We start from the raw sequence: 14,884 nt of genomic DNA, 5'->3' as shown, positions 1-14,884 counted from the left end.
TTAGCAAACAGAAATGAGAGGCTGCTTGGGAGGCAGACAAAAGATCCTAAAACCACAGAAGATCATCAGAAAATCATGTATCATCACAAAAGTAAAAGTAAACTCTGTTTCCTGATGGTAGGTTTTCTAGAAGACCTTCGTGGCACGTTTTCTATCCAGGTGATGATACAATATGTTGTGCATTTCTCAGTGTAATTGTATGACACAGAAAAGCTGTCTGATAACTGTATCTGCTCCCTCTCTCTTTATTAAACCCTCTCCTTTGGCCCTCCAGCTCATTCACACTGCAGCAGCCTTTTGTCCCTGCAGCCTCCCTGTCATCTCTTACAGTGTTACAGTTTAACCCTCCTTCTTGTCCTGACAGCATAAAGTACAGCGCTGCTTCATCTCTATTATTGCTGCGACTGAGGCTGCTGCCTGTTTGTGTGTGCACTCAGAGGTTAATGTCAGGTTGCTCAGCACATCTGATGCTAAGGCGTCCCCTCAGATGGAGACGGGAGTGTTTTCTCCTGCGCTGGGAAGCTCTCCATTGTCATGCCGAGCCACGACTCCATTAGCATGCATGACATGCAGGAATTCACTAGAGCACATTTGCATAAATTAGCCGTCTCTCCTTCAGAGGCGAAAAGGCCGATGTAAGAGAGGAGCGCTGGGTGAGGGCAGGGGAGGAGGGCGAAGGGGAGGGCGGTGTAGTATTGCTCAGCCTGTTCATGAACGGATATTTGGCAGACTTCCTAAAAATGTCATGCTCATTGTCTGGGTCTGTGATTGGCTGCTGCTCATGGTTCTCTGCCCTGTGACGGTATCGCCTGTCCTGCAGGCAGAGAGCAGGGAGCGTTAGCCCCAAACGGCCCCAATCTGTCACACTGATGTGTTTTCCTCTTTGTTTGAAGTCTTACAGTAAGAGCTGCAAACAGCTGAAACGCTTCAAACGTCATGGCAGTGAGCTAATGACCAGGAAACAGTCTGTGTATCCTCCCTGTCCTCCTCTGCTTCCTACACATTTCTTCTTCCTCACTCTTTTCCTCCCTCCCTCCCTCCCTGTCGATCCCTTTCCTTCATTAGGCTGCTGTGCTGGTAGTAACGGTGGAGTAATCACATATGGTGCAGGGCACACATAAAGATGCACTCCTGCAGGCAGCAGCTGCTGATACTAGCTGAAAATAGATCCCTGGTAGGCTCAGCACTTTTCCTCCAGCAGCTTTACTGTTTATCAGCTCTGGACGCACACACTCATTTCAGCTTAAACTGCCTCACCGTTACACTCCACGGGGCTCGATTTGCAGTCTGAGGTAGTGTGTGTGTGCGTGCATGCATGAAGATAGGCCGACAGCGTTTATATCTGAGAACGAGCTTCAAGGTTTGTGTTTTGTTCAAATGTTTCTCATGATTTAAAAAGAGCAGGAAGGGGACGGATCCTCAAACAAGAAGCAGAATATTTATCTGCTGAGTTTAGAGGTACGAACTTTTCATACAAACTCTAAGGAACAACATCTCAGCCAGCAGATGAAATCATCAAAACACCTTTGCACTCTCAAGCTGTCTCCGCCTTCTGAGTCATGGTTGGTGCAGCAGTGCAGCGTTTATTTGAATAACAAACCTCAAATTCAAGATCATAAAGCACATTTTGTTGCATACATTTGATTCCTAAATCATGATACTGGTAAGAATTGCTTTACATCTTTAATATGGATTTAAAAATACATGATAAAGGACTTTTAAACATGCAATTTATCGACAATGGTTATTAACTTTTACATACATGAGCAATGCCGGAGACAATCTGATCACACGTCATGTCAAATCAATCCACAGAAAAGAGTTCAGACACATTTAGGTTCTGCTTGTTGACACCATAGACGGGATTCTTCTTCCTGTAACTACCTGCTAACCATACATTATCCTTTCCTTAAAAAATGTTAGTTTCTGGATTTGTATTTTGTGATGTTCTCTTCACTTTAGAGCCTGTGTAACGATCAAATAAAAGTCCTCCTGGCACTAAATTCATGTTCAGAGCGATGGTATGTGAAGGAAAGTGTCATGGTCAGTGACAGCAGCAGCTCAGACGCTGGTGCTGCTGAGCTGTGGGTGAGTTGGGTGAGTAAACCTCCCCCTGAAGGTGGATTAAATCAGATACTCTACGACCTAATCCTCTCCTTGTGCAGCTTACTGTACAGTCCAGACATCGGGGAGGACATGACCCTGCCCCTACTATGAGATGTGTTTGGTTTCTGAGCATAGAAGAAGTAAATCATTCATTTCTGATGATATGAGCATGTCTTTCTCCGCTCTGTCCAGCCTTTCTTTTGTGTTATGCTGTTTGTATCGCAGCTTTTTCAGTCTACATTGATGAAAGTTTAGGTTTTCATTTTACAGACTGAATTTTTGAATTTTAGAAGTCAAACACAAAATAAGCACAACAATCTCCTGCTAAAGGTGCTCCTCTACGCGTCCTCAAACAAAGAGCGAACATCTTCTCCATCAGCTTACAGCGTGAGATGTGTCCTTGTGTTGGCAGGGAAAGAGAGACCCCCTGCTGGTCAGGGGGGAGGTGGGTATTAGTGCCAGCACTTCCACTGCTGCGCATCACTCCTTTCATCTCCTAACCACCCAACCCCCATCTTTAGGAAGTCCCAGCTCCTGTCTCCCACCATCTGTCTGACAGGCTGTGTTTGTGTGATGCTGTCCTGAGGAGGCTCTCGGTGTGGGGCCCGTCTAAGTGAGGCCCCCCTCCGATTAGTCCGTATTGTGCAGTTTGAGCTTCGTTTGACGGTTTGACCTGAGACGGTGGACTGATGTCACTCATCAGCTCTCCACATGAGGTTTACATCCGCCTGTCTCTGTTTTATCCGGACGTCCTTGCCTCTCTCTGAGGGTCCACACTTTTTAGTTACCTCTCCTATCAACAGTTAAATGACCACGATTCAAACTTTGCATCATTCTGCTAGGTTACAATGTTACAATGTTACAATGTCATTTAGCAGACGCTTTTATCCAAAGCGACGTACATAAAAGCACGTTTGCACCACAACTTGAGTTTAAATCTCAATCTGTGACTTTCAACATTTTCAAAATGTCACTTTTGGTTCGGGACAGCCTTCAATGTCCTTTAACCCCTGCACCTCTAACCTGTACCCTCCACTCTGCCCAGAATCCTGATCCTATCTCAGACGCTGGCCCTGACCACCATCAGACTTCACTCGTTTTTGTGGCGAGCAGACACTTTCAGATTCTTTCCAACGGTCTTAACTTTTGCTGTGTGAAGAACACTGCAGCCTTTAGGGGCCACGAGTAGAACTCCTTAGCCTCGTTGGAATAAATCAGGACAAATCTAGAGCGACACCGCATCAGGATAAACTCTCCTTTTTAAAAACAGGGTGCTCATTTGTCTGTTTTTCTTTGGAGAAGAAGAATGTGCAGCGTTCCCTGGCTCATGGCTGAGGAAAGAGCTGACAAACAGGAGGTGGTTTGAGGTCTGAGAACCAGCAGCGCTCTGCTGAATCACAGCAGCAGACCTCTCCTTTTTCCAGATTAAAAATAAGAGAGGGCAGAAACGTTAGCGCTGATGATCCCTCACAGTCTGGAGAGTCTGTCCTCACAGAGGTCTGGATTCAATCAGAGTGCTCCCACGCTGGACTTTAGATGTGCAAACAAGTGGACGATACTGCAGAATGCCATTACAATGACTCTGTGAATAATTATTGAACTCATTCTACATGATAAAAATATCTGAGCTGCTGATATGATGACTGCAGAAAATTAAGCTTCTGCTGCAATTTAGGAATCCCTTCAATTTAGAGTCCTGAAGGTGTGGTTTATTGAAGTGTGGTGAGATATTTGGAGCAGAAGTTTGACCTACATGCTCTGTAAGATTTGAGATTTCTGGTGTGTTAAGTTTTGAAGTTATCTTAAAATCTTCATTTATAAATCTTCTCATGTTAGACACACATCTGCTGAGACTGAGTTGGGGTTGTAACAGATTACATGTTATTTCTACAAACAGTGCTCAGTCTGATCTCACTGAGCTAACTCAAATTAGGGTTGCATGATATGTTTTTTTAACTGATAGATAACTGATATTCTTTAAGATTACTGTATTTCAAAATTTGTAGTTTTTGCACACCTGAGGGTACAAAAAGCAAACATTCAGTGGGAAACGATGCATATCAGAGTAGTCATAATGTACCAATATTGATGACCATCATTAATAAAAAAAAGGATTGGTGGTGAATCTTTGTTTGTTTTTGAAGTTATATTTTTGGGCATTTTTGCCTTTATTTATTGGAGAGAAGAGAGACAGGAAACTAGGGGAGCAAAGAGCCTTTGACCACTGCGATGAGGACTATAGCCTCTGTATATGGGGCACGCTTAGACCACCAGGCCACCAGCATCCCAGTGATGGTAAATTTTGCACTGTTTGCCATCCATCATGAAGCAGAGGAAACTTAAGAAAAAGCAGCAGCAGAAGAAGAAGACTCAGCTAGTTAGCTTTTACCAAAGTATGTGGCTTTCACTGCAGTGCAAATCATGTCAGAGGAGATGACAGGTGACAGTGAGCTTACTCTCCAGTGTGGGATTTTTTCAAATTTTCTTCAAAAGACGGGCTGTTTGTGGATAACGTGTAACACAGAAACACACGCAGAAGAAGATGTGAGTTTCTGTTTTATTAGAGGTTTCTGTCACGGGGCTGGTGACACAGGTAAATCTGTACTTTGAACATCATTACAAATACATGATGACGTGTGCGTCTGTTGTGTTAACGAAGAAACATGTCACTGTTCCACTCCATGTCTTACTGCCTGATAATCTGGCTGATAGCAGAGTTGTTTAATCCATAAATATTGCGATAGTATTGTGATTTTTTTGGAGCTGAATATCAGATATCATGACAGTCCGGCTGTAAACATGTTTATTTCTACAGTTAAGTTTGTCATATTAACATGAGGCTTTATGGGGATTGACTTACTTATAGAGCAAGCATCTAGTGGACACTCAAGGAACTGCAGGCTCTAGAAGCTTTGTTTAAAGATAACAAATTACATTTTAAATGATCTTCACTCTACACTGTTCACTCACAGTAAGTTGATTTGTTTGATATTATATTAGGTCCTGCTGTATTTCTGAGTTACTAGTGATTGATTGATTGATTAGTATCAGTAGCTGATGTGATGCTGGTGGTGAGGAGTGAGTCACATCAATAAGGAGGTCATGTCTGCCTGTGACAGTGATTACTGCTCCTCTCCAGTGGAGGGCTCTCTCTGAAACATCTTGTGTCTGAGGCAGACTTCTCTGAATCCCTCTTTGTTCTGACACTCAGAAGAAATATGAAGCAGAGGAACGCTGTGAAGCCTCCATCGTCCAACACCAACGTAATGCTCCTCTCCTCCCTCCCTCCCCCTGCTAACGGGCCCAGAGGACAGCACTGCTCGGATAAAGCGGGATTGTTTTGTTCCCATGATGTGATGGCCAACAAAGCGCCCTGATGGAGCCGGCTGCTCCTCTGCAGGCCCACAATCACATTAGATATAGATGATGTCACTCAGCCGCGCCAGCCCCAGCTACTCCGAGGGCAGCGAGAGAGGAGAGATGGAGGTGGTGGGGGGAGGTGGTCTTTGTTTCACATTTCATCTGCACCATCACCCCCTCCCTCACTGCAGCAGAAGTCTTCCTCATTTCCCCCTTTGTCTTCAAAGGTGGCTGCTGGAGGAAAACTCTCCATGACCGCAGGCAGAGACATGAAGTGATGCTCACAGAGGACAGCTTTAGGCTGCTTCTCTGAGTAGATAGAGCCCCCTCCCTTCATCATCATCATCATCATCATCTCAGGGGGGCAGGGATGCGTCAGCAGGCTTCAGTCACTGACCGTAAAGCAAAACGCTGACAGGGGACATGAAAAACTTGACTGGACACATCATAATGTGGCTGTCTAGACACAAAGAGAGATGCAGCACCTGCTAACAGGGCAGAATCATGCTTTTTAAAGGGTTATTCCACCTTAAATAGAGTAATAAGTTATTTTACCTCATTTACTTGAGTATTTCTTTTACATGAACGGTCTGATTTATTGCTCAGACTCTATCGGCTTATCAAACCATCAACCCTTTTATCTACATGTATAGTAATATTCAGTGATGTATTCATTTTAACCACAGGCTAACAACCTGTGAACTTGAATCTTACAGAAAAATCTGACTAACGATGTAAATACCAGAGGGGGGCATTCATGTGGCCTCTGGTGCTCTCCCATGAAAGCCCCATTTCTGCACATGTCCACACACGTGATGTGACGAGTTTCATCTTCTGTTATTGCAGGGACTGATAGAGATACATCGGGGGAAGAGAAAAATGATCTGCAGCCGACATAACTGTATTACTGGAGACCTTAAAAGAAGTCAAGATTGGTGATCTTTTTAGTCAAATAAATAAAAAAATAATGTGAAATAAAATGAATTGAATTAAAATACAGTAATTTAGAATGTTATTAAATTATATCAAATTAAACTCAATAAAAATGAAATAGAATCAAAATAATGTTATAACAAATGAATAAAAATTAAAAAAAAAAAAAAAAAAATTAAATAGAGATTACATTTATTTAAATTAGATTAAATGCATTCGCCATTAAGAAAAATAAATAAAGAAAAAATAATAATGATAAAATAGAGCCATCCAAAGTCATAGATGCACGTGAGGAGGATAACATTAAGCTCTGGTAATTTCAAAACTACTTTGGGAAAAGAACCAATCTTGTTTCATTAGGGAAAAATGATGATTATCTGCAATAATGATTAAAATAGCCTCATAAAAAATAAATGAGGAAGGATTTCATTTTCACATCTAATTAAATCAATTCAAAAGTCTCCAAGTCTTTAAAATAAAACAAAACAACCCTTTCCCCTTTTTTTAGGGCATATTTGTCTTTTTTGGAAGGACAGCTGAAGAGTCACAGGACATGTAGGGAGAGTAGAGGGAAGACATGCAGCATTATGGTTATGATCAGGGGTCAAATCAGCAACTATAGCCTCTGTACATGTGACGTGCACTTAAACTGCTGGGTCCCCAACTTCATACTTTTAAATGAAATTAAATCTGGATTTAATTAACAGATACTGACTCCTGCCTCAGCTGAATTTTTGGCTGTGAAAGTCAAAATCCTCTGTACATAGTTTGACTCCAGCAGCAGGGTTTATAGTTACCTTTAGTGTCCACAGAGACAGAATAAAACCAGTGTGTAATACTTTGTGTGTTTCACAATTTAAAATTAGCATTATAAATAAAAACATGTCAGGTGTTGGACTTAGCGGAGAGGGCCGTGTGAGGAGCTCAGTGGGAGTAATTCTGTCTGTGGCACGTAACAGAAAGAGTCATTGAAAGATGTTACTTTCCACACTCCATCTCACACCTGAAACACACAGCAGCTCATGCATTATTCACACACACACACACACACACACACACACACACACACACACACACACACACACACACACACACACACACACACACACACACACACACACACACACACACACACACACACTGGCTGAATGAAAGGGAGCATTTCCCTGCAGTCGCTCTGTGAGTTAAAAGCCGCTGATTCTCATTTTACATAAGTCGACAATCTGACGCTAACTTCCCTTTCAATGACAGGCGCCTCTTTATTAACACTCGCCGACCCAGAGTGGAGCTGCTACAGCACATGTGGGATGTGCCCCACTTTTCACAGCCGCACACGTATGTTCACACGTGTGTGTGACATCAATACGTCAGTGGGACACTTTCATGGTGTGTTCAGGCGCTCTGGTGGGGATCAGCTGAAAGTGACAGTGTGGAGCTGAGGCGAGCAGCAGACGAGTGTTACTGAACCTGATGAGCCGAGTCTGAAGTGGCGCTAATCTCGAAAATGCTACCTGCTGTCGACAGCGGCGAGGTGGCGGCGGATGACAGGTGCTAATTGGCAATCACAGCCCTCAGACTCAATAATGCTCTTTCTCACACCTTTCACTGAGGCTTTATCCTCCAGTGAACCAAATGTCAAATTAATACAGTGTCTCTGCACCGTCCTGTCTCATGACGGGAAAAGGCAAATAATCCAAAGTATGGAGTCAGAGGAGTTTAAATGAAGTGGTAATTTATTACAGAGGGAGACACTCCGGATGCATGGGGCCTCCAGAGAGGAACCAAAAACACTCAGTTATTATTTCAGATAATAAAGTCACCTGAGATGATAAATATTATAGAAATTAGCTTTTAGCTTTGTGTCAGGCAAACAAGACAAACTGAAAGCAAACACATCACAACCTTCATGTGTGGAGATGCTAAAACTAGCCCTCACATTTTTACTTCCACAACTGAACTCAGGCTGGACAGAGAGCACTTCTCATCTCGCTCAATCAGAATACATTTGTATGAGTGTATTAAACATCTTTTCAAGAAAGCTAGCAGCATCTTTCAGTGACATTACAACACAAAATGTGTCTTCTAGTCCTGCGTCTGTCTAGTTTCACTGTAAATGATAATCAAGGCCAGCTCATAATGTTCATGATACTATTTAAAATATCAGACTGCCTGTTTATGCCTCAGTACAGTGGATCAGGTTTGAAAATAAGCCTTCAGATAATTTCACACATCCAGTGACTCTCACAAGTGTTAGCTGCTTTTTAGCACAGATAGCAGAGTGAAAAAACTGCAGTTTGAGATTCTCTAATTTATCCTACTGACTTCCTCGATATTTTAACTATTCACAGAAACGACACGGACCACAAGTTCTGTGATTGGTCCGCTAAGCATTATCGTATTTCCTGCATTAACAGCGGAATCGCTGTACATTCAATCTCCCCTGAGATCTCCTCTCTTTACTTCTTTGCAATAATTCCAGTAGGTTCAACTTCTGATCAACATTTATCAGCTCCAACCCTAACATGATACGCTCTGAGCTGACATAGTTTCCTGAATACAAACAAGCAGAGGACTGAGTAGGACCGGAAACTGGCGATAAGAGTAGCATAGAAAACTGGAGTTTGGGCAGTGTTGCAGAGTGACATGGACACTTTGACACCCAAGTATGTAGTGCTCTCAATGACACATGGCGTATAGTCAATGCAGAAGTGCAAACCAGCCTTAAGAGCCTTGGGTCGACCTTTTCTAAAACAATCTCAAATATGGGCCCTGCTTAGTTTAAAAGGAATCTTAAAGCTGGCATCACCAAGACACAACCATCGCACTAGTCTGTGATATACTTCCAGCGCCTTTTCTCTCATGCACCCAGAATAAGTTTTCAAGGGTTTAATTCCCAGGTAGAGCTTCTGCGAGGCCAGAATAGATTCCACTCCTTGCTTGTTTGTTTGTTTGTTTGTTTGTTTGTTTGTTTGTTTGTTTGTTTGTTTATTTGTTAAATAAAAGCAAATATTAAGCACATAAAATAGTCTGTCACATACCATTGAAGGTCAAGCTCAGAGGTTGCAAGATAACTTTGACAACGTAATGACAGTAAGTGCCGTGAGAAGTGCTTCCAAATTGAAGTTGAAAGTGTTAGTGGACATAGGCCCTAAATCATTTCATTTTTAGATATCTTTCTTAACGGTAAATTCAAATATATTTAAAAAAATCTTTGCATCATCACTCTCTACGCTCATGCAGGTGACAGATCACTCTGTGTGTGGCCCCGGGCGCTCAAGGAAGGTGCAGAGAGGCCTGCTGGTCAGTGTTAGTGTTTCATTGTGTGCATGTCAGTAACATTTCCACCCTGTTGGGAAACTGTGTGTTTAATGGACGTACCTCTTCCGGGAGGCTGACCACCAGCCCATTCTCCGCCTGGTTCACCAACGCTTGCAGGAAGTATTCGCTGCAGGCGGCCAGCACGGCCCGGTGCCCGCGGAACTCCTTGCCCTCCACCAGGACGGTCACATCGCACAGGATATCCTGCTTCCGCTGGTCGTTCAGGCAGAGGAGGATATTGGTACAATGAACCGTCGACTCATACACGTACATGGGGGCTTCAGGCTTCTCATCCACGGACATTCCGCTCACGCCCTGGAAATAGAAACACAACAGAGGAGGGGGTCAGCTTACAGGCGAGCAGAGAGCAGCATACCGCAGGGCTGACATCAGCCCCAACGGTCTGCTGCAGCCGGACTCATGATTCAACACAAACAGCCCGACTGACTGCTCGCTGCTTCATGTCCTCACGCTCCCTTTAACATTTAAAGCCTGAAAACGCAACAGACGGATCTTAACTACGTACTGGACCTCAAACTTTTACACAAAGCCTCTGCTAAAGTTACATTTAGTGCAAAGTATTTGAAGTAATCAGAAAAGTAGAAATGAGCTATAAAAGTGCATTCACAACTCCAGCTGTAAAATCACATGCACAAAACTACCAGACAACTCAACCCACAAACACAAACAGATCAGCTGTATCTAAGGAGTTAGAGAGAGACGAGAGAGTCCAAAGGCAACTGTCTGAGCAGCTTCAAACATTCAGAAAAAAAACCTTAAGATTAATCATTGAGTGTCATCTAAAATCACCAAAAAAAGGCAACACTTGATGAAAACATCACAACAAAGAGACATTTATAGTGTTTTCAAGCAAAGGTAATAACTCATATCATGCTTTTGATGCAGATTACATGTATGTAGTGTACAAGGCGTAGGAGGAGCCTGAAGCACGGGTTAGTCGCTATATTTAGCAAGTTTTCAGACCCCTCTTGTGACTCTTTTTCAAAAAAGCGACTAGCGAAAAATCTAGTGACTTTTTCTGGTGTTAATGGAGTCTTTTTGGACCCACAACGAGCAGTGGATGCTGCTGTGAGTCCCTCCTAGCTGCAGTCAGAGCAGGAGGCGTTCACCCCTCAGCATCCAGACTGCAAATGTATCACACATGTACGGAGACACCGCTGGCTGATCCCGCCTACTGTCTCTTTTGGGTCCATTTAGATAGTTCATGTAGATGTATACAATAAACATCTTGAAAATGTTAAGGTTGAAAAGTGTAATGTTCTACTTTGATTTGTTGTAGGCTCCTAAGAGTAGTTATAAACATATTTAGGGTGTTTTTTAACCTCTTTTTGCCTCTCCCTCAACGTTACACATCTCTCTTACAGCGTCCATTACAATTCAAATTATGCAAATTGAGTGATGACATCATTAAGCAACTTCTAGCGATTTTTAGGACAGCCAATATAGCTTCTTTCCTCACTGAGGAGTTGGCAACACTGTGCAACACCAGTGAGTGTCTGCAGGTTCAGAGAGCAACTTAACATATCCAGAGATTTCCGGACCTCTGAACCTCACAGCTACAATACATTTATATCTACGATGCACAAATGTATGGATGTGCAGACATCTTCATTGCTTTCATCTAGAAAATGAATCTCCTTCTGCAGCCTTGGATGTTCTTCTTCATCCTGTTACAAGCCCTGAGTCTGATGTATGGATGATAAAGCAACTGCAGGGGGCTTTCAGTTTTTCACCCTCATCATGGAAAGTAAAGTGCTGAACGTGGAACAGAGAGAAAGGCTAATGACTTTAGAGCAGCAGGTACGGTGAGTGAAGGCTCTGTGTTCAGGCGTTGGAAGGTGAACATAATGATAGCTTTGTTTCGTGCAGGATGTTACCTGCAGCTGCATTCATACACTCCCTCTGTACAGCACACTGCACAGACTTTAAACACAGCACAGCAGCTCCACGAGTATAATTGGCGTAATGGGGAGCGCTGAGCTAACGGGTCTCGAGCCGCATTAGTCTTCATCAGCGCCCCTCAGATCTGCAGGCGGGCTCCGGTAGAGAGCCTGAAGTCTGCTCTGACCGCCGCTGTGGGAGCAAATCATAACCATCACGCTGTGCTTTTGATCTGCGGAGGATGTTTGCAACTCCCAAGACGGTTTAACAGCATCAGTGTTGGAGCTGTCGTCAACAACCGACCCTGCCAGTCAAGAAAAAGGGAAGAAAAAGGCAAATCTTCTGCATCCATCAGCACTTCTAATCAGAATTCTGCCACAACCTGCTATTTTGTGGTGTATGTGTGTGTGTGTGTTTGCATGTCTGAGTATGTTTGGGAATATGCTTGCGCTGTGTTTGTGTCATCGTTGCATTTTCCTCCCGCTGCAACAAACCATCTGAAGTCCAAGTGAGGGGAGCGAGCGAACGTTCCAGGGCAGAAATAGCCTGTTTGGATTTCTCTGAGCTTCACGGCCGCATCTGGAAACATTATTCTTGGAAGACAGGTCGTTATCTGAGGCAGCCAACTGAGAGATGTTTGGAGGAAATAAGAAAACTACACAACAGCTGGACCGTCCAGAACCACCCCAGAGACCGGACTGAGTGCTGTAGCAGCAGATTGTTCTGTCTAATCAGGCTGTGTGTGCGACACTGTCACAGGTACACAGGTACACAACTGAAGCTACACGCGTTCTCCTGCTTAGACTTTAACAGTTCAGTGTTGCCTCAAAAATCCAGCCCATCATTTTCTGATCTCTGCGTGTGTTCACAGTCTTCTCTAGCAGGTGGTTCAGCGGATGATTGACAAGAGCTGAGACATCAACATGCTCACTTTTTACACCTGCTTGGATTGCCCGACCTTCATTTGGTTTTTAAAGATGCTGATGGTTTGAAAATGTGTCATCTTCTTCTTCTTCAAAAATAATCTGTTTTCTTAAAAGCCTGAGGCCAAAATCTGGTCATGCAGCATCATAGACATTTGCATATTTCTCCTGCAACACCTGTTCCACACAGATCACGGCACATCTAACCAAAGTATTCAATTAGTGCCATACTTTGCTGTCCTGTGTCACTTTTGTTGAGGTATGATCTCTTTTTCTGACTTCACAAACAAACAGAGTTTCTGATCTACTGCTGCATTGATTGTTTGTTTGTGTTGTTGAGGGACTTTCACATCTATCACTCGTTTGCTTTCTTCTGATTCAGGTGATTAAATCATTGTTGCATTCTCCCTTTGGGTCATTTTGTGTTCACGCTGCAATATCACACTGAAACATACACTATCACAGGGCTGTCCTTACATCACTACGTCACAGCCTCCTCTTCCCTCTGCATAGGTACACTAACGCCATGAGTACTCGTTGCACTTCCAAGACGCCAACTGATGTTAGCCAGTTCGCCTACAATCAAATGACTCGAGGGTTGATTTGGTGCAGAGAGGAGGTCACTGCCTCGTCAGATGAGCATGTTTGTTCAAATGTTGGACACCACTTACAAATATACAGAGAGTTACAAACTCACAATTCAGAGCATGAAGGAGAGGAACTTTCAACTCAACAAGGCATGTCGTCCACGTTAATAAACCGTCAATGTTGGGAATCATGACTTGACTTCAGCTGTGTTTTTAAAGCATGAGACTAAAACTAATACTAATCCTCTCATCTCGCTCTGAGAGAGAAGATTCAATTATATTAATCATGAACATAATCAACAAACTAATGTTTGTCTCGTTAGCGTGATTAATGCCCTCCATAATTCTGATTCTACCTCTGATGAACTGATTAATTGATTCACTTTGTCAGCACTGCGAGCGACCACTTCACACTAGGACTGAGAGCGAGTCGTGACTGTAGAGAAACAGACATGAGACGTGATTCACAGCAAACGGCAGCAGAAATAAAACAGATCTGCAGGATTCCTCTCACGTTATTTTATCTGCAACACACGCCAACACCACAAACTGCACGCCATGTTCCCCCTCATTATCGGCAGGTCACAGGGGTCACACACAGCTGTGTGTCGCTACCTTAACAACTATAACTCAAGTATCACAGATATTATAATCCTGTATGTAGTTTTGTACCTAAAAAATAAACATACTTCATATTTGCTTCATTTTTAAGGAATTCAAAGAAAATGTTTGTCCAAAGTCATAATCAAAGGGACGATGAAATACACAGGAAGCTACTGCAAACCTCAAAACACTGACAAGGCAAACAACCAATCATAGCTCAGGGGTTTCGGGGTGGCACCATAGTCTGTATAAATAATGGATGTAGTCCTCCGTGACGTCACCCATCTGTTTCTGAAGCGCTGTTTTGAAGCCAATCGTTGGCGGGAACCATATTGGAAATGCTGAACTCAACCAAACTTAGTGCTCCCACCTGTCAATCAAGTCAGCTGTGCCTCTCGTGATGGAAAAATCGTAATCTTAATATCTTCGAAATTGCAGCATTCTGAAAAATGTCACCCCCCGTACAGTGTGTGGCGATCGAGAAATGAGCAATCCAGACTACATCGTTTTTTGTACCAGGCTGTAAACATGTTTATTTCTGCTGTAAAGATCATCTTTTTTGAATTGGTGTGTATGTGGTCTCCAGTACTTCCAGAGCCAGCCTCAAGCTGACACTTGTTGAACTGAAGTTTTTAACACTTCCGCATTGGCTTCTATTCTTGCGGACGGAGGTTGCCGCTTGGGTTACACCTAGGAGATTTAAAAGTGGGGAATGCCACCTATGGATACGCCTTGGACACGGCCCTGCTGCCAGTGCAGAAAACACTGTCAGTGGACACAGGCCCTAACTGTGCCTGATTTTAGAGGCTGTTGCAGCGCCCTCAGCAACTTTGCTTCCTATATCTTTGATATAGACATAGTTTGAAGATAGTACGTTTTGAAAAACCCCAAATGTGGATGATTCTTCCTGCACTCTGGTGTAGACTCATCATGTGTTCAGTCAGGAGCTTTTTCTATTTTTCATGCCCTTCCACTTTGATGCATGAAGCTACAAACCAGTTAATGTGAAGTTGTAGAAGTTTGACTGTGGGATCATTTTTGTTTGTTTGTAAAGTACAACACTTCAATATTGTCCTTTGCATCAGCTGGATTTTCTACCACTCGTCCATCTATCTAGCGAATCAAACTTCGGCTTAAATCTGTTTGAGTCCC

At 43.2% G+C, this 14,884-nt stretch overlaps 1 protein-coding gene across 2 annotated transcripts in view; it reads right to left on the bottom strand.

Moving 5' to 3' along the window:
- The window catches only part of bach2b (BTB and CNC homology 1, basic leucine zipper transcription factor 2b), a 123,707-nt gene that overhangs the window by 26,471 nt on the left and 82,352 nt on the right, over positions 1-14,884 (bottom strand). For both annotated transcript variants that reach the window (XM_034698871.1, XM_034698870.1), the window contains exon 2: positions 9,778-10,032. In XM_034698871.1, coding sequence (XP_034554762.1) covers positions 9,778-10,020 — 243 coding nt within the window. In that variant the 5' untranslated portion in view covers positions 10,021-10,032. The remainder of the gene's footprint in view (positions 1-9,777; positions 10,033-14,884) is intronic.

The sequence above is a fragment of the Notolabrus celidotus genome, chromosome 13, assembly GCF_009762535.1.
Source record: "Notolabrus celidotus isolate fNotCel1 chromosome 13, fNotCel1.pri, whole genome shotgun sequence".
NCBI lineage: Eukaryota > Metazoa > Chordata > Actinopteri > Labriformes > Labridae > Notolabrus > Notolabrus celidotus.
Note: the sequence above shows the minus strand (reverse complement) of the source record. Positions and strands in the feature narration are given on the sequence as shown.